Source organism: Rhinolophus ferrumequinum, chromosome 22, assembly GCF_004115265.2.
Source record: "Rhinolophus ferrumequinum isolate MPI-CBG mRhiFer1 chromosome 22, mRhiFer1_v1.p, whole genome shotgun sequence".
Lineage (NCBI taxonomy): Eukaryota > Metazoa > Chordata > Mammalia > Chiroptera > Rhinolophidae > Rhinolophus > Rhinolophus ferrumequinum.
In genome coordinates, this window is record NC_046305.1 from 36,968,927 (window position 1) to 36,991,210 (window position 22,284).

The 22,284-nt window shown below is 36.9% G+C and overlaps 1 protein-coding gene across 5 annotated transcripts in view; it reads right to left on the reverse strand.

The window, feature by feature from the left end:
• OLFM3 (olfactomedin 3) overlaps positions 1 to 22,284 on the reverse strand; it is a 179,577-nt gene that overhangs the window by 35,604 nt on the left and 121,689 nt on the right. Inside the window, exons 1-3 of one of the 5 annotated variants that reach the window (XM_033093779.1) lie at positions 9,995 to 10,011; positions 2,588 to 2,702; positions 1,077 to 1,223 (exon numbers count right to left, since the gene is read on the reverse strand). In XM_033093779.1, the coding sequence (XP_032949670.1) occupies positions 1,077 to 1,223; positions 2,588 to 2,683 (243 nt within the window). In that variant the 5' untranslated portion in view covers positions 2,684 to 2,702; positions 9,995 to 10,011. Of the gene's footprint in view, positions 1 to 1,076; positions 1,224 to 2,587; positions 2,703 to 3,188; positions 3,205 to 9,994; positions 10,231 to 22,284 lie in introns of those variants that run through there. The other 4 variants (XM_033093778.1, XM_033093777.1, XM_033093776.1 and 1 more) reach the window with 4 other exon arrangements.

Below are 22,284 nucleotides of genomic sequence, written 5' to 3' on the forward strand. Positions count from 1 at the left end.
CTTAGGATATCAAAAGATTTCCAAATAATGTACACAGAGGAAACTTATTTTCATATATGGTAGTAGAAGAAAGTTACTGTGGCAGGCTTGGAATTGCATTAGCTAGGAATGTCTATGTTAATAAATTTGATGCTTCATTTTTCTAGCTTCTCTTAATTTTCTGTAAAAAGTTCCCATTCAATGCCATAGTTGTGAGGATGGCCATCGAAAGGATATTGCACAGAGTGAACTGTTGAGCAAGACGTCCTCTAAAAGCACATACTATCTAATTTATGTTATTATCCCTGATGGTATTTAAAATTCAAACATGTTGTCATCCTTCTATCAGTCTGGCCACCCCACTATCAGTCTGGACACCCCAGAATAATGCAGTATAATTGCATTATTCCACCCCAATGCAATAAAAGTCTCAAGGAGGATAATTGAAAGAACCATTCATTGTTTTTTTTGCTTGTTTGTTTGTTTTTTTCTCCCTAAACTAAACATAAATAACCTTTCCTGGGTTGACTTTTATCTGTAGAAGAGAATAAATCAAGGGCATTCTGCATTTGATTGTTATGGATTCAGTTTAAGTAAATTATATGGAAAGAATGCTATTGAATGAAATTGAAGAGCTTAATGTTCAAAGGAATGACTTAGAGATAATACTTGGAATTATTCATTATCTGTCCAGATAGCTTGCATATTGCATGCCATTATTTTAACTTCCTTGCAAGGCTGATAATGGGATCCAAAAGTATGAGCTCAAGGAGCCTCCTGTGATCCTATGAATTAAGGCTAAATATCTGGCATTGGAATAAAACTTCTCGCTTTTATTTTTCTTAAGGAGACACTGACTGGATATTAAGATATATGATAGAGTCAGTCGCAAGAAGTCAAGGTTGGGATAAGTAAAAAGTCGTGTAAATAGAATAGAGCAGGAAGCTTGAGGTACTCCTTTCAAGGAAGAGGAAGAAGTTTAAGAAGGGGGACAAAAATTGGAATGACCGTCCTCAGCATTACCTGCCTTCCTATATTTCCTTTTCAAAGAATGGTAGATTTCAATAAAAACATGCACGGGGACACAGGACACCTACCTTTTCCAGCAGCTGGCGAAGCTGCCTGCTTTTGGCGTCCCGGGAACACAGGTTTTGTTCCGGTGCAACCACTGTGCAAATGCATCGCCCATCAGGATCCTGTGCTGAGCTGTACACTTGCCACCCTTCTTTGGGACTAATCTGAGTCTGAGGAAACCAATGGCAGACACACAAAACACAGACAAAACACATATGGCAAAGAGATTGTAAGTATGTAGCATTTTAAACAAAGCATATATTTTGATAAAGTTTGTGCTTTATTCTTTAAAGTTAAAAAGTGAGTAGTTTACATAGGCAGTTGCACCTTCCTTATCAATTCCCAGAAGAAGAATCTTTCTGTTATTTTAGGTTCTATATCATTAACTGTTTATTAATCCTATACCACCTCCTAACGCATTTTGCTACATTCGGACATATTCATGCAATTCCAGAAGCATCCGATAACCCGTTAGACACATATGACCAATCTTTCTATACAAAATCTGTTAGCTTGTCTTTTTCAACAGTAAATGGCAATTAGTAGTATTTTTTTCTGATTATTACTCATGTGTGATATTCTGAAGCAAAGCCCTGTCCCAAGGAGCTTCCTAGGTATTGAAGGGCCAATTATTAATTGGAAAGGTATCAAATGAGAATATAGGGTAAAAATAATTAGATGTGCATTGTTTTGGAAAGTATGTTGAGTCCCAGAGGAGTTAAAGAATTTGGCACAGTCTGCCAAATTGATCCTCCCAAATTACTTCTTCGCACTAATCACCCCACCTCCCTAGAATCCTAGCTTAAAGTGGCATTCCATTTCTACTGCACTCTACCTCCTATTATGTTTATAGATTTGCTTCCTGTATCTTCCTACAGGAAACTTCTCTCCAACCAATTGGTCTATGTATATCCTGAAAGCATCCCTCTTTGATGCGTATCTTTTTATACGCATCAAAATGTTATTCATTTTGCTTCTCCTGCTTGGAATACCTCCTCTATAAACCTTCCGTTTACTCAGCGCTCATGGTTTCCACCTCTTCTTAAGGATTGTCCATACTATCTATTAGGTGTTTAATGTGTATTTACCCTGTATTATAATTGTCTTTCACATGTCTTATTTCAACAATTAGTTTCTATTCAGCTATAAGATGTATTGAATATTTCCTATCTGCCGTATCAAGTAGATTTTATTAGTAACCAAGATAACTAGCCATATTTTTTATCTAGTTATTTTTTCGGAAGAACTATGCTTTGCGCATAGCCTCTCCATTGTACAAACAGAAGTTGTTGTGAAAGGCCTGGTGCACTGCCCAAAGAATCACTTATTCTTTCCCCCAGCTCTTGAGAATATCGGCAGTGTGGCTCTCAGTTGAGTTTTTCTTTGGGGATTGCCTAGGCTGAAGAATGCTACCTGCTCAGGATCAGGCCCTATTCCAGGAAACAACTCATGTCCATTTACTTGCTTATGTAAGGGTCCAAAACAGGAATTATTATTATTCCCATTTCACAGAAGAGAACATTAATTAACTTGCCTGAGAACGCACAGCTTGTATGTAGTAGAGCTGTGTATGAAGCCAAGCAGTATGCTCCAGAGCAGTACTTTCCAGGAGTAATACAATGAGAGCCATGTGTATAATTAAAACATTTCTAGTTGCCATGTTTAAAAAGGAAGAAAGAAACAAGTAAAATTAATTTTAATAATATATATTATTTAACTCAATATATTGAAAATATTTTTATTTCAACATGTGGTCAGTATAAAAATTATACATGAGATATTTTGCATTCTATGTTCTCCCCTTTTTTGTACTAAGTCTTTGAAATTGAGTGTGCATTTTCACTTAGGGAACACCTCAATTTGGACTAGCCACATCTCAAATGCCAACAGCCACATGTGGCCTCCTTATTGGACCGTCCAGCTCTGGAGTCCTGCTTTCAATTCTACCGCTATGGCCATATCACCGTGGCGCTGAACACCCAGATAATTATTTTTAAAGGTCAATCACATGGATATTGAAAAACTACCTAACAGATGTTACATAGACAAACCACGCAATTTGTGTCTGAATTTGTTTTTCCTTCGGAAATATCAGATAAATCAATTGGCCTCTTTCTAGTTAATCTCTGGCTTACTTCTACAGCTGGGACCTGCTGTTCTTCAGTTTTCCTCCAGCTTTCCTTCTATGGTTTCCAGGGATGCAGCAGATAGGGAGGTGTTTCTTTTACGATCAGGGGAAGAGGGAGATGAATTTAGTCTAGAAAAGAAGGTATTTAATGAATCAGGCTGGAGGGATTAGGCCAAGGAAGAGGAAGAGCAGGGATAAGGGTCAGGAGCTGTGATAGGGCTAGAAACAGGCCGTGAAGGGAGGCCAGCAGAGCATTCTCTTGCAAAATGCCCAGTGTGACTAGGCTGGGCGGTTTGCTTATAGACTGGTTGGAAACAAATTCTTAAAAAGACTAAACCAGGCTGACTTCTCTCTCCACAGATCTGCCACAGCCTATGAGATCTTGTCTCTGGGATTCTCAGCAGAATAGACACAGTCTCCTATTTATTCAGTCCCAGGCCCCAGCTTGTCACATACCATCAACTAACACACAGTTCTTTTTCTTTTCAAGGGCTTTAGCGATGATCACGAGGGGGTGATGATAGGCATTCCAACTATAATCATGAACACATATTGAGGAAACTATAAATTATAAACTCAGGTAACTCATGAAGTTGTCACAGTCCTTGCTGTTGATCTATAATGAAAAGCAAATTATGCCAAACCTATCTTTTTAGTCTCCTTTTTCTAACTCTATTTTTAGATAGTTCATAGAAGTCTCCCATGCCGGGGCATTGGATTCATCATCATTTCTATCTTTTTTTTCATTATCCCTCCACTCTTTCTTTCTAGGAGTTATGCCTGAATGTCCATTTAGGATAGAAAGATGTACTCTGAATTATACATTGTTAGAGTAAGATAGGGTTTTTAAAATTATTGCATGATTCTTTCTGTATTAAAGAAGAAAAATGCAAAGAGATCATCTACAGAATGGAGGTAGAAACAGCTCAGCAGAGTAATTTCAATCATGTAATTAAAGGTTTAAGCTGAGTAACAGTGTGGGATTAATATATCTAGACATAGGTCCTGTACTTTCAGCTAGAATTCTCCTAACATTGGACACAAATCTCAAATATGTCAGAACATTAAGGCTTGCCACTAGAATAAATTTAGCTTTTGGATAAAGAAACAAGGGCCACCCAATTATAATATTAAAATATCTTTAACAACAGTGCAAATACTGATTATTAAACCAGGCAGCATTAATATTGATGCTCACTTGCCAAGTGTTTGGCTAACTAGCGAGGACCTTATCATGACAGGGCAAGGTGTCAGTTGCTTTCTGGAATGATAAAAGCGGGAAAGGTGAATAGGGCTTGATGTTCCTTTAGCGTTCCCCTGAAGTGTCAGCTTAATAAAAGTAAAGACTTGAGCTTTGTTTGTCTTCCAGTTGTCTTGTAAGAATCATTGAAAAGCGCCATGACCTTCTCTACTACAGAGTTAGTTTGAATGATCTCAATTATAACAAGCTTCCTCTAGCAAAAAAAAAAAAAAAAAGGTAGCTCAAAAGAAAAAAGCTAATACACGATATGAGTGCCTGATAGTCCTGTGGATTTTGATATAGACCTCTGTTTCAGGGTCAGTGATAAATAAAGGAAGCTTTATGAGCATCTGTAGAGTTCTCTTTTAGGGCACCCATACTAGCGTTGAAAAGAGGATCAAAATAAAACCAACCAAGACCGCATGTGGAAGGAAATATTTAGATGGTTTTGGATACCAATGAGAAAAGACTTTCTCCCATTTTAACTTATAAGAGCAATTATTCAGGTGTCAATAAAATTTGTGTAATAATAATAGCAAACATTTATGAAGCTCTAGTCATTACTATGCAGTTTACATGTGTTATTGTCTTTGAATATTACTCTAAACCTATGGACTAGGGGATGTTATTCTGCCCATTTTATAGATAAGAAAAGTGAGGTTTAGGGACACTAAGGAACTTGCTCCAAGGTCATGGAGTGGGTAATCAGAAGAGCTGGGATTGGTACTTGCACAGTCTGATTTCAGAGACCGAAAATTTAACTACCATACTGCACCACCAGTTATGTGAAATTCTCTTCTATATGTATGATAAAGATAACTCTGACAGTATTTTCTGAACTACTGTGAAGCCCAGCACTTGGACCTGGAGGGTGCATATGGTTTTTAACCATTAAAAATATTGTTAATCATAGTGATGACTGATGCAGTTCTCTTTGAATCTTTTGTGTTAATTAGAAGAACTAACTGAACTATTTAGCAGTTTTTAATATTACAAAACTCATGAAATGTTTAAGAAGCTCTAAATAGGAGAAGAGCATTATCAAACAGTATAGAAACATGTAGCCATTGGCACCCCACAGGAATAGTTAAGAGTGAAGGCTTGGTAACAAGTGGATATTCCTGTAGAAGGCACTGCAGTCATTCATCAGGGCCCAGGTGGAAGGCCAGACAAAGGGACAGAGTTCTTATCCTTTGAAGAGAACAAAATCAATTGACTGAACATTACTAGGTCTTATGTTTTATTCTGAGTTTCTGGGCATTTCATAAAAGTATGGACTGAGGCAAAAAGGAATGAGATCTAGTTACTGAAAGTGGTGCCCAAAGTAGGGGAAAATAAAGCAGAAAAAAATCAATTTGCCTATTTGATTTAGAGTGGAGATATCTGAGTGATGAAAACCCCTTATAAATTTTCTGTCTGAGTATAGGATTGGTCTCAGAGATTGAAATGTGATTTAGCATGCTAATGGCTTTAGTTGTGGAAAGAGGAGAAATGTGAGGACAGGAATTAGAGAGATGTTGACAGACCATACTAAAAGAAGTTATGTTCTAGAGGATGTGTTAATAAAGATGTCACTGCATAGCAGTTTCCTTCCTATTTTTTATGAGACTAGTTGGAACCGAAATAAAAAAAAATGCATATTCCTCACTCAGGAAAACTGTGAGGCTCTAAGTAAAAACAACTATAGAAATAGGAAAATAAACAAAAACTCAAAGACATCATCCAATTTAGATTAGTTGGTCACCTCTGCTTGTACTCTGGAAATCACAATGACTTAGAGTTGGGAAGGACTTAGAAGTCATAACTCATTCTATGTCTTTCCACTCAATGATACTTCTATACATTATTTGTTTCCACTTGAACCCTGCATGATAGGAATTTCGCTGGTCCATAGGTAGTCCCTTCCATTGGTGGAAAACTGAGGGTCTAAATCTAAATTTCTCTCTGTAATTTTCCCCTTTTGGTTTTACTTGTGCATCAAGTATTTAAACTTATCCATGTCACAGTTCTACTCTAAAAAGGCAATTATCACATTCTCCGTGGCTTTCGAGATTTGCCATTCTGTTCTCTCATTCGTCTCTCTGTCCTTAATTTGTTTAGTTGCTCTTTCACAAAATGGACATTGTCTAAGGACTTGGGGAAGAAAAACAGTTGTACAAAACAGAGAAGTCAGATATCTTCACCCAGGACTAAAAAAAATCAGTGAGTTAAAGATAAGAAACTTATGAAGTATTGAGAGTTTGCATAAGAGTATTCTACTTGTTTTGCAGTACTTAAAACGGACTTATTGAAGTAGTTATTTCAGAGAAGAAGCCAGCTAGATGTTTGAAAAACGAGCAAAACAAATCACTTATGCCCATAGGTCTCTTCGAGGCCTCTTCCCACCTCAGCGGTTGGGCCGAATGAGAACAGCTGGTGTCTGCTGAATCTCCTCTGCTCGGTTGCTCTTATACAGGTTGTTCCTGGTATGGAGTTCACAACATGGGGGACTTCCCGGAAGCTCGGCCTCAAGGGGAAGTTACTGTGCATCAGAGAGAAGAGTCAGAGGGAGCCTGAGCTTTCTCAGAATGGCAGCTTTCCTCTGCAGACACCAGCTCCTCCAAAGGTTGATGGGCCCAGTGATAGATTAGGAGGAAAAACAAGATAGAAAGAAGACAGGGCCAAAGAGAAGGATAAAGGAATTTTTCAAGATTCTAAGAAAAAGAAGAGGGAACTTATTGTCTTAATAAGGAACTATATTTAACTACTTACTTACAAAAATATCCTGGAAATTTAAAAACGTCTTTCAGCTTTTAAAACAATCAAGTGAACATTGCCAATTTCAGAGACACCTGCCATAAATAGATTTAATATTAAAACCCTTTCTTCCTTTAAAACTTCTAAGGAAAGACTATGTTCATATTCGTGTAAATGTGCCCTGTTTGCCATGTGCACATCCTACAAACACTCATAAAATAAATTTTAAGTCCTACTTTCTTTTTTGGTATGTACACAATTGAAGGTTCATTTAATTCATACTATCTATAGTGAGAACATAGCGTGAGAAGGGTGGGAACGGCTGGATAGCATCACTCTACCTACTGGGAAGGGAACTGCTAACCCTTCAATCCAAGAAAAGTGCAGCCCAGGGTCATGGGAAACCCCCTGAGCAGGGCAGAGAGAACCTAGTGTGGCAGCAGAGGCCAGGAGGGCAGGGACTAACAAACGTGGGTGAGAGGCTTCCCTGGTCAGGACTATAGTCATGTGATTTGCTTCCACCCTTGGCTCTGTCATTAACCAACTGGGGGAAATCTGTTTAGTCATTTGCACATTTTGGGTCCATCCTCCCACCTGTAGCGTGAGGAAGCTGAGTTAGATCAGTCACATTTCCAATGAAGGTCTTGCGAGCACTAAGGTTTCTGTGAAGGTGTCTTGACTGGGGCAAGGGATTGATTGTGAGGAAAGAGCCGCTGCTGGAGACCCAGTAAATGCCTTCCCCCGTCATTTATTATTTGTTTGACCAATGACCTTTTACATATTGGAGTTCCACTTCAAGTTTCATTCAACAAACATATTCAATACGTATACATAAAACTCAACTTGAAAAGAAAAAAGGCACTCCCGCCAAAAGCAGTGTGAAAATTACTGGCCTGGATTGTTTCTAAGAGATTTTCTATCATTCACATTTTATGAGCTTAATCTAGGAACTACAGATTCATTCATTTTTCACCATGGGAATCCTAAAGTATGAGCAATTATATTGAATAATTAAGGTAGAGAAATGTCATAATAGACATTGTTGTTCAGTAAGGTATGCCACTTCTGTAATGTGCAAAAAAAACAAACAAACGAAAAAAAAACGCTTTCGTGACCTGGTTTCTCCATCTATTTCAGCAGACTTTGCTGAGCTTCCTTTTTGTTTTCCTCCAAAGGAATATTTGATTGTTTTAGCATATTCATAGACCATAGCAATGCTTTATGTTCTTCAACCAACAGATTACCAATCAGAAAGTAAAGAAAATAAATTTACATTAAATTTACAAGATAGTTAGAAGCCCTAAAAGAACCATGCATCATTTTGGAAATTTGATCCGTCTCCGTCAATGACAATAGGAAATAACCAAACCAATGTCTATACACACACACACACACACACACACACAATATATATATATATATATATATATATATATATATATATATATATATATATATATATATTAGAACCAAACTACCACATTTGAAATATAACTCAAGTATGAGTTTCTTAGATTGATTTTCTGAATGAGTTAATTCAACAATTAAGTTGTTGAAAACCATCAGGTACTTGAACATTGAGAAAATTTGGCTCTGTATTAATTACTAGGAATTTTTTTGTTTTGTATTTGTTTATTGATGACATATCATGTTTTCTTTATAACTACAAATCTACATTCCATCAGCCACACAAATCCTGTGGAAGGAGGGGAATCGCAATAACAGAGGCACTTAAGTTTCTTAAATGACTCAAGGGAGGTAAAAATGTAAAAACAGGTCCAAGTGTGCCTCACAGGTGCCCTGCGCGTTCCCTAAGCACTGGGTTAACCTGACAAATTAGGGACTTAATTTGACCTGACTCTACTAAGTTAATCACACATCTATTGATACATTCATTAATTATTATTAATAACTACAAACAAGTCTTGAAAATACAGGGTTACTTTCCTTTAGTATCTGACTTTTCCTGATCCACTAGAGTAATCCAGTGGTAAAAACAGATAAAGATAAAAAACAGCTCCAAATACTCATTGTTTCTATACCTTGTATTTGATAGCCGGGAAATTGTTTTTCCAGGATATTCTTTCTATTTGAATTTATAAACTTCTATTTGAAAAACCAATAGTTTTCATTTTTATTTGAAAGGTTTTAGAGTATTGCTCAGTAAACCATGCTTCAAACTATCATGAAAGACTTTGTTATAATTTGGAAGGGTTAAAAAGCCCTAATTTTAGGTGAATGAAGGCTCTAGGACTTAGACTTGTAATAGGAAAAGTCTTCATAAAAAATTAAACAATACAAGGAGATGATTTTTATCAAGTAAATTATTCTTCATGTTTCTTAAGGTCTTTTAGGCAGTATTTAAATTCCTGAGGGTTTTTATTCATTTATATTTAAAAGAGGTTGGTTTCTCTGAATGCATTGCGAACAGTCACAGGAATTCAATTCCAAGGAAGAAACTGCTATAGTATAACTAGACTGCATAGAATATACTCTGTAAGAAAAATTGAGGGGATTTTACAGACATTAAAAGAAGACGTAAAATAATAAGGAACAAAACATATTTAAGAATCCTTCCAAACCGCAGATGAATACAGTTAAGTTAAAGCTTTTTATTCTTAAGAATTTAATGAATCTAGTTAATTTCCTTTTACAGGTAATTTCTCAGACAATTATTTATTTTTTGGTGTAGTTTTCAAGTTTTCATAAAAAACATCCATGACTAAAGTTACCACATAGAGAAGCAAAATCTCAGCCTTTGCAATTTACAAAATAAAGCCCCACTGGTTTAGTACATTTAACGTCCCAAGATGGTCAAACCCACCGGAGTGACTTACTAAGGTATCTGGCGTCGACAGCCTTGTGGTATTCAGTCCTACCAAGGATGGGAGAGTTTGGGACATCCAGTTTGAGATCATTGCCATGGCACTAAGCACAGCGCCAAGCTTCAGCAGTGGAGGAATCATTGCTGTGGAGCTAATGAGTTTTCATAGTGACTGATTAAGATCCTGGTGCTGGGCTGGCAGCGGGAGGCGTGACGGCAGCACGCCACATCGACAGCATAAAAAGAAATCAACTTCCTCAGCTCTAATCACCAGGAAAAGCTCCCAGAACCTCTTTCCCCCACCCTCATGGGAAGTGCCCTGCCCTTCCTTTCCTCCCTCACCAGACACTTTGCTTGATCATCAAAGGAAATATCCTTGATAGGGCTTGGTTGGTAATTAGCAGAGCAGAGGTTGGAGAGAGGGGGGAAACTTGAGCTTTTCCTGCTCCACTATAGTGAGTTACCATCAAGAGTCCATTTCCTCTAGGGTTTCTGTGAGTACAATCAGCTGCTCTTTATCCTTCATAAAAAATACACCTTTAAATGGAGGTCTGCCAAAGTGCACATTTCAAACACCAAACTTAATGCCTCCAGATTTCTCTGGACATAGAGCATGAAAACAAAAATCTGCAAAGAATTTCCAAGATGATCAAATACTGAGAGAAAGAGATAATTTTTTTTTTTTTTTTAAACAGTAACCTAAAATGAGCTTTGTAGCCTCTAAAAAGAAATAGTCAAAGATGAATAGCTCCTGCCTGTGGAGAACATTACCCTCGGTACCTTACATATGAATAGACAGAAAAGACAGCCTTGGAGAAAAATTTCTGTTATGGAAACTTCTTAAGTTCCCAGTTTTGCTTTTACAAATGAGTGCTTAGCAGTTGCTCAGGCATATGGCAAACTCAGTTAACCCGACTTTCACCTTGTGAGGATTGGCAGGCTGATATGGGAAGTCCGTGTCAAAAGAGAAAACGTGTAACTTATTAAAAAGCACAGAATTGGATTCAGGGACTCTGAGGGTCTAGTCCTTGTTCTCTTGTAGTTACTTGTGTGACTGGCCAGTGACTTAAAATTCCTTGGCTTCGGTTTTGTTTTGTTTTGTTTTCTCTGCAATATATGGGGGTTGGATGTTATGTTCTCCAAGGCCCCTTCCAGCTTTAAAATTCAATGATCTGTTTATTAGAGTTTTGTTGGCAAATGTGTATATTGAATGTGGGGCTTATGGGCAATTTTATTATATTCTTTTTACAAATACTACAAATTGCCCACATCTAAATCTCAGATCTTAAATGTAATAAATCAGAGGCCATTGTCTTCTATAATATATGTGGTTTAAAATAAAAATATAGAAAGAAGATTTGAAGGGAAGTATGACTCATGAAAAATACCTGAAAAGGAATCTGTTACAGAAAGGAAAAATATTGTTTTGATTCCTTAGGAGAATTCTGAATTTGTTTGTAATTGGAATTTTCAGCCGTATATTTTTCTTAAAAGTTTTGGCAAGAGAAATAAAGAAATATCTCTAATAAAATTGAAAGAGATGCATATTTATAGAGGTGTGTATGTTCTTTATTCTCAAAAACAGCTTTAAACGGGGGTGAATACTGAGATACTCCTCAGTCTTCCTTGCATCTATCACCTAGGAAAAGCTATTTTTTGTTCCTTCAGAATATATCCAAAGGATTTCAGTTGACTCTTATTTTTTTAATCACAGTGTGAGAAAGCCAAATATTATTTTTGTCTTTTAAAAATCATATCATATGAGAAACCAATGATGATAAAAGAACAATAGTTTACATATTAAATTTAGCATTAAACAATAGAGTATTCATAGAAAGGTCTGTGAAATTTTACATTTGTCTTACAGTGTAGCAATAACAACAACAACAAAAAGTGGATTTACGAATATAATTGTTTGAGAAGTACTCCTGTAACTTTATCTAACTTGAATAAAAGAGGGGAGTGTCTTTTCAAGAGCTCAATTTCCAAAATTGAAAACTCATATACATGCAATTACTGGATAATTTAAGATGCATCATGGCAGATGGCGATTATACTTATTAATGAAACTATCAGTCAACAAAATAATAGCATCTTTAGAAGAAAATAGGATTGAATGTCAGGGAAACCACTGCTCTTATTTGAAAATCAAAATGAAAGAAATAAAAGTAAAACACAAATGGAATGCTTCTTGCAGTTTCCCAGAGATGCAAGTAACTACACTAAAGACTGAAAGGGGGCGGATGGATGGCTCAGTTGGTTAGAGCACAAGCTCTGAACAACAGGGTTGCTGGTTCGATTACCACATGGACCAGTGAGCTGTGCTCTCCACAACTAGATTGAAGACAACAAGCTGCCACTGAGCTTCCAGAGGGGCGGCCAGACAGCTCAGTTGGTTCGAGTGCGAGCTCTCAACAACAAGGTTGCCAGTTCAGTTCCCGCATGAGATGGTGGGCTGGATTGAAGGACAACGACTTGTAGCTGATGAGCCCTAGAGAAACACACTGTTCCCCAATATTCCCCAATAAAAAATTAAAAATAAAAAAAAGGCTGAAAGAGAACATAGTGAAAGTTTATGATTTGATGATGTTTATCAACAACATAAAAGCTGTAATGTGATGTTTTTAGAGCAGGTTTAAATAGGACATATTAAACTAGAAAAGCTTATTATAATGATTATTAGTTGTGGGAAGTAAAAATAACTTCAATTAGTAAAGAGCCAAATAGTTTGTGGTGCTTTCATACTCTATTGAAGTGATTATCGTTATAATTTCCATTGTAGAAGTTGAGTTTAATTTGCAGATGTGGGAAGTAATTATTCTGTGTAGAAGTAGCAACCTATATTCAGGGAAGAAACCCAGTGGTTACAGAAGTTCCACAAGGGTAGTTTGAAGGGTGATGGAGTAAGTGGCAAGACATGAGGTTGGAAACAGTAACAGGCTTCAGGGTCACCCAAAGATGTCTGCATATTATCTTTTAAGTAATTCAAGAATTTTAAGCAAAACAGTGAAGTCCTTAATTTTATGTCTCAAATGATTACTTTGGCATTTTTGTGACGCAGGCTAGACAGGTGGGGATTGCAGGAATAGCAAAACATATCAATGATAAGAAGGTCACTTAAGGACATATTCTCATAGTTTTGGCAAGAAATGATGAGGTTCTGGAATAAGAAACTGTCAGTGGAGTTAATAAGGATTGCTTCCATAAAGATTTGAGGTACAATTCACAGTACTTTGTGATTGAGTAGATGTGAAAAGTGAGGGAGAGGAAGTTAGGTACCTGGTGAAATTTTCAGGTTTAGGGTTTGAGTGATGAATGATGTTCATCAGGATAGGAAATAAAATAGAAGTATGACTTTAAGAAGATAGAATTTATTGCCACATATTGGATATGAGTTGTCTATGGTAGATTGAGTTCCTGGATGGTAATATACCCATATACGGAGTTTAGAAACGAGTTAATTTCACTAGACTGCACAACCTTAGTAAAACTAATGTATCCAACATAGATGAAAAAAACTGTTAATTTAGGACCACAGTCTTAAAACTACCAATGATTTTATTTAGACTTTAATTCAAGATAATCTCTAGATTTAGTTACCTATACATAATTACCTATACACTTTTGTTTAGAAATAACCAACAGAAGCAACTTAAATCACTAGGAAATAGTGAAACTATTAGTAACTCTAGTAATTTCACAGAAAACGTGACCTGACTACACTTTTCTTTTACAAGCTCAATGTGGATCAATAACTATAAAACCTACAAAGTGCATTATTGTTAATGGGATGCTAAAAGATATTGATATATTTATTTATTAGATTTCTTATGTTAGCCTGTCTTCTTATTATTTAAGATAGTATTTAATGATAAACCTATGTAATAAATAATTAATAAGCAAATAAATACTGATCAAAAATGACTTAGAGGTGATCTTATGTGATATTGGCATGTATTGTCTTTGGAATTTTTTTTCCGCTTGATTTGGAGCACAAAAGTTTAACATTGCTTTAATGCTCAATACATTTTCTAGTTTAGGTGCTGTGTGATAGGTATGTGTGGGTTTCTGGTGAACTCAGCTAAGGCAGATATGAAAAAGTCAAATACATGGAAAAACATGATGGCTACATAAAATACGGTAAAAAACCCAAAAGTTTGACTTCAAGCAAAGTGAAAAAAGAGACTGAGATTACTTGTTAAACTAAGAGGGAATTGTCTGCATGTACTGTATTGTAATTTAAAACATTTGAACTTCGTGGGTGGTTTGAGGAAGAGAACATGACATATTAGATGTAAAGACCAACTGTAGGGGGTGAAGAAATTATTGATGAAGAAGGAAAAGCAGAGAAGGAGCAGGAGGAAAGGATGAGAAAGGTAGCAATTGGGTAGAATAATGAAAAATGAATTGTGTTGATTGGCTAAAGGAATAGTTAAATCAAAGTGACCTCTAGGAAAAAACCAAGTGAACTCTTGTTAGAAAGTTAAGTAGGAAAAGCAGGAAGAGTGGTATAAACAGAGGAAGGTGGGAGACTTCAACACAAGAGTGCTTGTGTTGAAATCACTTTGGGGATACTGTATACCCTCGATGGAGGAGTGATATGTAAATGGTCAGGTAAATAAACAGCTCCATTTATGAGTCTGCATTTTTCTCATCTGTAAAATAAGGGATAAATATCTATATGGAAGGATTATTAGAAAGCCTGAATGAGAGAATATATTTGAAAGTGCCTATGGCATGTCAGATGCTCTATAAATGGCCGCCCTATCTTTGGTAAGAAGTGGCATGATTGAGGCAGGGCCAGAAAGTGTTAGATCAGCTTAAGGAACATTAGGCCCAGAAAAGGTGGTAAGTTTTGTGTCTTTGCTGGGGGTAGCTGAGTTGGGCTTAGAGTATATGCTGACTTCCCAGTCACGGTGAATGAAGAGAATAATACCACTGTTCTGAGTGACACAAAGTCACTTGAGGCCTCTAGAGCTAATAGTCCAACTCAAAGTAGAGAAAAGGAACTAATGTTCTTGCTTCCTCCTTCACTAAAAACTCAAAGCAATTACAAGGCAACTTACATAAGGTCCCACTACCGTATCTACTTACCCAGCTCATCTGCATACATTACCTTTTCTCCTGTTGGCATGGATGAAGTCTGTTCCTTGGTAAGGTGGATCCCTCTCCTGTGCACTAGCTTAATACCTTTCAGACATCCTGCATAAAAATTACCTGTAAAGCTTAAGACCCAGATTCCTAGTTCCCACCGTAAGAGTCTGACATTAACTCTAGCATAGGGCCTAATAACTTGCATTTCTTACAGTCTCCCAGCTGATGCTCATGCTGACATTCTTTGACCACCCTTTGAGTAGACTGCCCTAGATCGCATCCATCTCACCTCCTCAAAGACAACTCTCTTAATTCTTTCCTCTCTTTCTGACATCAGTAAATCTTCCCTCTTTAATGGGTCATCCCAACAAGACACAAAGTCTCCCTGTATCTGTTATTTTAAATAAAAACAAATAAACAATACTTTCTTGATCCCACTTTTTCTCCATTTATTCCTCTATTTCTCACTGTCCCTTTAGACCATACCTTCTTAAAAGAGTTGTCTATACTCAACATCTTCAGTTTCTCTCTTCCTAATCAAGTTTTTGTCCACACTTCCCCACTCCATTGATAACTTTTATGAAGGCTACCAATGAACCCACATTGCTAAATTTAGCAGTCAGTTCTCACTTCTCAACTTTTCCTGACCTATGAGCAGCATTTATCAAACTTTTTCTTTCTCCTCCTTGAAATAATTTCGAGAATACCACATTCACCTAGTTTTCCTCCCATCTTTCTGACCCATCTTTCTCATTCTCTTTTGCTGATTTTTTTTCTCATCTATATGCTAATGACTCCCAAATTCATTTCTTCCTCTCCTATCAATTCAGACCTGTATATCCAATTATCTACTTGACATCCCAGTTGGATGTTTAATAGACATCTTAAATTGAACATGTTAAAAAATGAGCTTTTGATATCCTTCCCCATCTCCAGTAAACAAAACAAAACAAAACCCGAAAGAAATAAACAAAAAAAACATATACATGCAGTCATTTCCATAGTTTTCCCCATTTCAGATCCATGGTTTGGGCCAAAGGTTAGGTTTCAACATTAACTTATTCTTTTAAAAAATTTTACAACCCCATAGATTCCATAAGCAGGTATTCTGTTCTCTACTTTCAAAATATATCTGGCATTTAACCATTTTATACCACTCCCACTACCACCATGCTGCTCCAAGTTACCATCATCTCTCATCTGGTTTATTACAAAAGCCACTAGTTATTGACCAAAAGCCATTCAGTCTATTTTTAACTCCCTAATCCCAGTGGTCCTGTTAAAATATGAGTCTGCTTCTGTTAACTCTCTGCTTAAAATTCTTTAATAGATCCCCATCACCCTCATGGGAAAAGTAAAAATATTTAGCATGAACTGGAAGGTTCTACATAATCTGGCCTCATCTCTCCAATCTCGTTTCTTAAAGCTCTTTCCTTTATTCATTTCACTGGAGCTACTCTTAACTCCTCAGAGATGCAAGATAAACTTCCACCTCAGGTCCTTTGGATTTGCTCTTCTCTGGTGCAATTCCAATCTCCCAAATATCTTCTCACTTCCTTTTTGTTTTAATTCAAAGATCACTTTCTCAGAAGGTCTTTGCGGACCACACGATCTCAGATTTATACTCTATTCATCTGTTTACTTCATATTGTCTTTTGCTGTTTTACTTTTTTTCTCCTTAGAACTCATTATGAGTTATTCATCTTGTTTATTATTTGTTTTCTCCACTAGAAATAAAATTCCACAAAGGCAGGAATGTTGCCTGTTTTGTTCACTGGGGTATTCTCAATGCCAGGGAGAGTGCTTAGCCCATAGTAAGTTCTCAATAAATATGTATTAAATAATGAATAAAGAAATATGTTACTGTTTTGTTTATGCCCTGCCTCAGTTTAAGAAGGAGACCATTTTCAGTGTGAAATTATAATACAGTCTATTTTTTGCAAAACGAGCTAGTGTAATATGTTGCATTTTGTATGTGTGTTTCTGTGTGTGCATGATGGATGTATCTATGAGTAAAGGATAGTGTAAAATATTGAAACATTATGCTTCAGGTTAAGAATGCTTTGTCTTTCCAAATTTCAGAGTTAGAATGCAAGCACTTTTGGTCTAAGCCAAAGAGTACTGTCTCCAGCTCTTTTTCTGACTTTTCTTGATAAGCCTCAAGTCACTAAAACCCTAAATAATATGGAAGCAGTCTTCTCTTCTTCTTGCCTTTGGCTAATGAAGTTTGTCTCCAATAGAATAGGGAAGGTGGAAGAGACTATAGGCTACGGAAAGGATAAGTTTAAATAAAATCAATTGGAGAATATAGCGATCTGAGTGTGCATTCACCCAACTCCCTTCATTTGGCCCTGGGCAATTAATTAGGACCACTCATAGCTCCTAAAATGCACTGACTTGCCATTCTTGCCTTGAGGTTTCAGGGTTATCTTAAAAGTGTTCACTAATGAAAGAATGAATTTAGAGAGAAAAACATTAGCAAGGTTCTTTAAAGGAGGGATTTCTGTCTTCTCATCTCTGCCTTCATCTGTGAAGCTGACTGATGCTCTGTAAGCCTGGGGGGATGCTCCAGTTGGCAGCTGTTGTTGCTGCTTCAAAGGAGAAAAATGGATGTGTGGGGGAGGAATATATTCAGGGCAAACATGTTTCCCCCACCGACTTTCTACTCAAAATTGAAGAAGTGGAAAAACATAAATTCAGGATTAGGCTAGAGGAAAGGAGGATGCAAAATGGTGTGACAGAGACCCACAGACTGTAAGACAAAAGACTTAGATTTTGTATCAGCTTAGTCACTACCTCACTGGGGGTTCTGCAACTGGGGAACGAAGATACTAAACTGAATTTGCTATACAGCCCCGTCCCTACCATAGAGTCACACTGAGGAGCTCAGCTTTGATCCCTGACGTCACACAGACATCTTGTCACTCTGTTCTGACAACCAGACCACTAGCTGGTGACCTGCCAGAGCCTTGGTTTTCCGTGTATAAATTGGGGTTAACAAGAGAACCCGATTCCTTAAGAATTTGTGAGGATAAAATAAACTTCAATCTATAAAGCATTTATCAGAGGACCTGGCATACAAGGAGCTCTTCATCAACTTTAGTCATCAGTATTCCAGCGGAAAGTTGTTTATGTGTCTTTTCCTCATCTTTGTGGAAGAATAGAGATAGAAATTATTAGTGATAAAGAAGTGAAGATCATCAAACTTTGGGGCAAATTACTAACATAAAGACTTATCTTGAAGAATTTTAAAAGTGCAAAATATTCTTGATTTTAATATGGTTGGTTCCTAGGAATTGACTGCTAACAGCATCCTAGAAAGGGTCCAGCACATACCCAGCCCACAGGCCAGCCTTGGGGATCTGCCTATTGAAGCCGGTTTTCCCTGCACTGTTCTAAGAACTTTACTTGTATGAACTATTTAATTCTCACACAAACCCTACGAGGTTGGTGTTGTTACTACTACCAATTTATAGATGAGGAACTGAGGCACTGAGAGGAGGTTAAATAAACTAGTTGAGGTCACGTAGCTAATAAAGGGCAAGGACAATATTTGAACCCCAACAGTCACATTCTAAGTATCTCTTTATTATGCATACACACACACAAACAATAACAATATGATTATGACAAATATTAAATTCAAATTTTGTCTTTTTAAAATAGTTGGAATTACTTGGGGGAAGCATTATGGTTTAGTTGTTGGTATCCTCTTGGTAAATGAATGCTTAAAGCTGAGCACAAAAATTAAAAGTACCATGTTTTTCCTTATTAAGTTTAACTTTGATTGTGACAGAGCAAAGCTCTCACCAGGAAGATACTGACTCAGGTAGGTGTTCAGCTCTTGCTTCATTTTCATTGGAATCCATTTTCAGATTTTTCTAATTCACCCACCTCACCAGGGTAGAGTAAAGTTTTAAATTATTGCCAAAAGCTTTCCTGAAAGAAATTGTTTAGGAAGAGAAATCTCAGAGAAGTTGGAAAATTGCCTGGTGATCAGAAAGAAGACTGTTTCAGTGGCAGCGTGAAAGAATAAAATTGGATCTTCAAATGTGCAATCTTCAGAAAAGTTATAAGTTGTTTCATAAAGCTTATCTCCCTCATGAAATTTGAAATGTAGGTTTCGGAGGGACCAAAAATCTGGTTGTAGTAAAATAACCCAAAACATAAAAGTATGAAAAAAAGATTACATCTGTAGCCTGCTTTTTAAGAAAATTCAATAAATAGCAGAAGATCTGCAGACTTAATTTTACGTAGTAGCATTAGCTATATTATTTGTCAGCATTGTCCCCTCATCAGTATGTGTAGTCAAGGTTGTTTTGTGATTTGAAAGCCCTGGGCAGACAAACGTAGTAAACATAAACGTCTAAAGATCTGGACTTGAAACAAATCAGGCATGTTTTGCCATTGAAAGTGTCATGAGAATTATACAGCTTTATAAAAGGGAGTCAGAAAAACAGTTAAGGCCAGGTCATTAAAACAACCACCACCACATACATGAAGCTGTACAAGCTTATTACCTCATTCCCTTGTCCTTTTTGTTCAATGCAATCAAGGACTACTAACTTTATACAGTTTTAGAAGGACGTAAGTAACAACTTAGGAACAACTCCCTTGGTGAATACTCATCTAAAAGAGGTCCAGTGATATATAGAATTATGAACTTGACAGTGGAAAAAAGTTTTGACAAAGGTTGTCTCTTGTTATTGAAATTAAACAATTGTTTTGCCTTAATATGTTTTGTTCTCTCTCTGCATTTCGCAGCTTAATTATGTATTATTTTCTGTTGTTAGAAAACCATAAGTAGAAGTATGTTATTACTCCATTATTGGCCTTTAAAGGCACTGATCTATTAAACATTTATTAAGTTTGTTCTTTGGGCCAGAAACTATAGTATACTGAAAAATGCAAGATTAATGATGGAGTCTCATCTTTTGAGTAGTTTTTCAATCTGGGAATGTAACAGAATATAAACAGTTATGCACATTTGAGCTGAACAGTTCCAATCTTATACTCATAAGTATAGAGATACAGTGGAAGAGTAAAAGAAGGGTGGTGAAATGGACAGGGAAAACTTCATTGGAAAAGTTGCTTAAGCTAGTTTTAAAAGCTCTTAAATCTCTTAATTTTTACTCAGGAAAATGGACAGTGTAATTTACTATGGGCCCTAAAATAACACAAAATTTAAGTCATAAGATAGTAGAGATTTATATGCTTCAGCCCTTCCTTTGTCAATACACATCTTTTTATCCTAGTGTTTTATATTTTGACCTCTCCTTTGAATAATAAAAGAAAATCATGGTATTGTTCTAAACCAGGGGTGTCCAAACTGCGGCCTGCGGGCCAGCTGCGGCCCGCGATCCATTTTTTATTGGCCCGCAGCAAATTCCAAAAATATGTTTAGTTTACTTAAATAAACCAGGTGAGGCAATACGTACTTCACCTCGAGTGAGTGGCCCGGCTGTTTGTGTATTTTACCGCATATGGCCCTTGGTGAAAAACGTTGAAAAAAGTTTGGACACCCCTGCTCTGAACCATAATGTAGTGCTACTGAGTGTAAAGAGACTGTGACAAGGAAATGAACGTTATTATGAAAACAGTGTTTTCCTTGAGCAGGCAGGGAGCCAAATAGAAATATCAGTGTTCTTGAAGGACCTTGCATTATCAAGAAAATTGTATTCAAAATTACCTGCACATGTCAACAAGGAGTAGTTTGAATTCTAATTGTTATACATAATCTGAGTCATAAAGTATATGGATAAAAACTAAGTCCAGTATAGAGGCTTCTTGTCAGGTTTCTGCAAACACATTGTAACACGAGGAATGTTGAGATGTTGCCATTTATTGAAAGGAGATCGTCTTTGCAATGCACTCGCCCTCTCCCTCCCCTGTCCCACCCCCCCATCCCTCCCGTTTCCTTGTTTCCTTCTCCCTTCTCTCTCCCTTCCTTTTTTTCTTCTACCCTTTCTTCTATCCTTCTTTTCTCTCTCTCCTTTCTTTCTCTCTTCTTCTCTTTCACTTTCACCAAACATGATTGAGCCCTTTCTAGATACCCTGCACTGAAGTAGGATCAGAGTATGGTTTGCAAGCTCCCCAGGTGATTCTGATGTATTGCCTAGGTTGTATGGCTGTGATATAAGCATGGAAAATGCTAATATTTTGCACTCCAAATTTGGAAGTTTTCTGTTTTACGTCTCCACTCATTCAACACTGTTTAAAACAAAACAAAATAAATGAAAAATCCCTTTTCTAAACATACAAGCTTGCATACTTACCTCTTACTGCAGTCCATAAGGTTTTCATAAGGTACTGAATTTAAAACTGGGGGCTGCTCAGAACTGCTGTTCAGCAATGGTAATATCATTCATGTGAACCTCGTTAATAGCTTTTTCTTCCAATAGTGATTAATAAATATGTCAGTGGTAAAAAATAAGTTTCCACTCATATTTTGCCTTTCTATAATATAAGGTCATCAATATTTTTCTATAATAATTATACTTAGAATTATTTGAGGAGCAAGGTTTGTTTTATGGTGAATCATTTATGCATTCAACAGGGATTTATTGATCATCCTCTGAATGCTAGACGCTAAATGCTAGTGATCAAAGATGAATAATTTCACTCTCATTCAAGATCTCATATCCTGGTGGGGCACTGACAGAAACTGGAGAAATACATCGGTGAACGTCATTTCAATATAATGTGATATGTAGTGTGTACAAAATTCAGTGGGACATAAACAGGTTATCAATTAATTCTGCTCATGTGGGTTAGAAAAGGCTTCAGGGGACATTGGTTTTAGGAGGATTTAGTAGAATTTCCTAAGTACATCAGGAAGGAAAGGCCACTCTGCCCTGGGCTTAGATAGCATGTGAAAATGTACCACTGAGATGTGAGGGTTCACTTGTTCTTTAGGGAGCTCCAAGTAGCTTGGAATGGAACCAGTCAAGAGTGCATGATGGGGTGGAGAGAGGGAGGAAAGAGGGTTAGAGAGGTAGCAGGAACTATCAGGCACTTGGTTCTCCAAGGACACTAGATCTTACTACAACTACTCTTACTATAGCTGGTCTTTCAAGAGTTGCAGGAAGGTCAGTGATAACAGACTTGTTTGTTACTAAGAGAAAGACCACTCAGAAAAGATGCAATAAATACTGGGCAGAGGGGTGATGAGGAGAATGACATCTGGGAGAGCAGTTAGGGGGCTTTTTT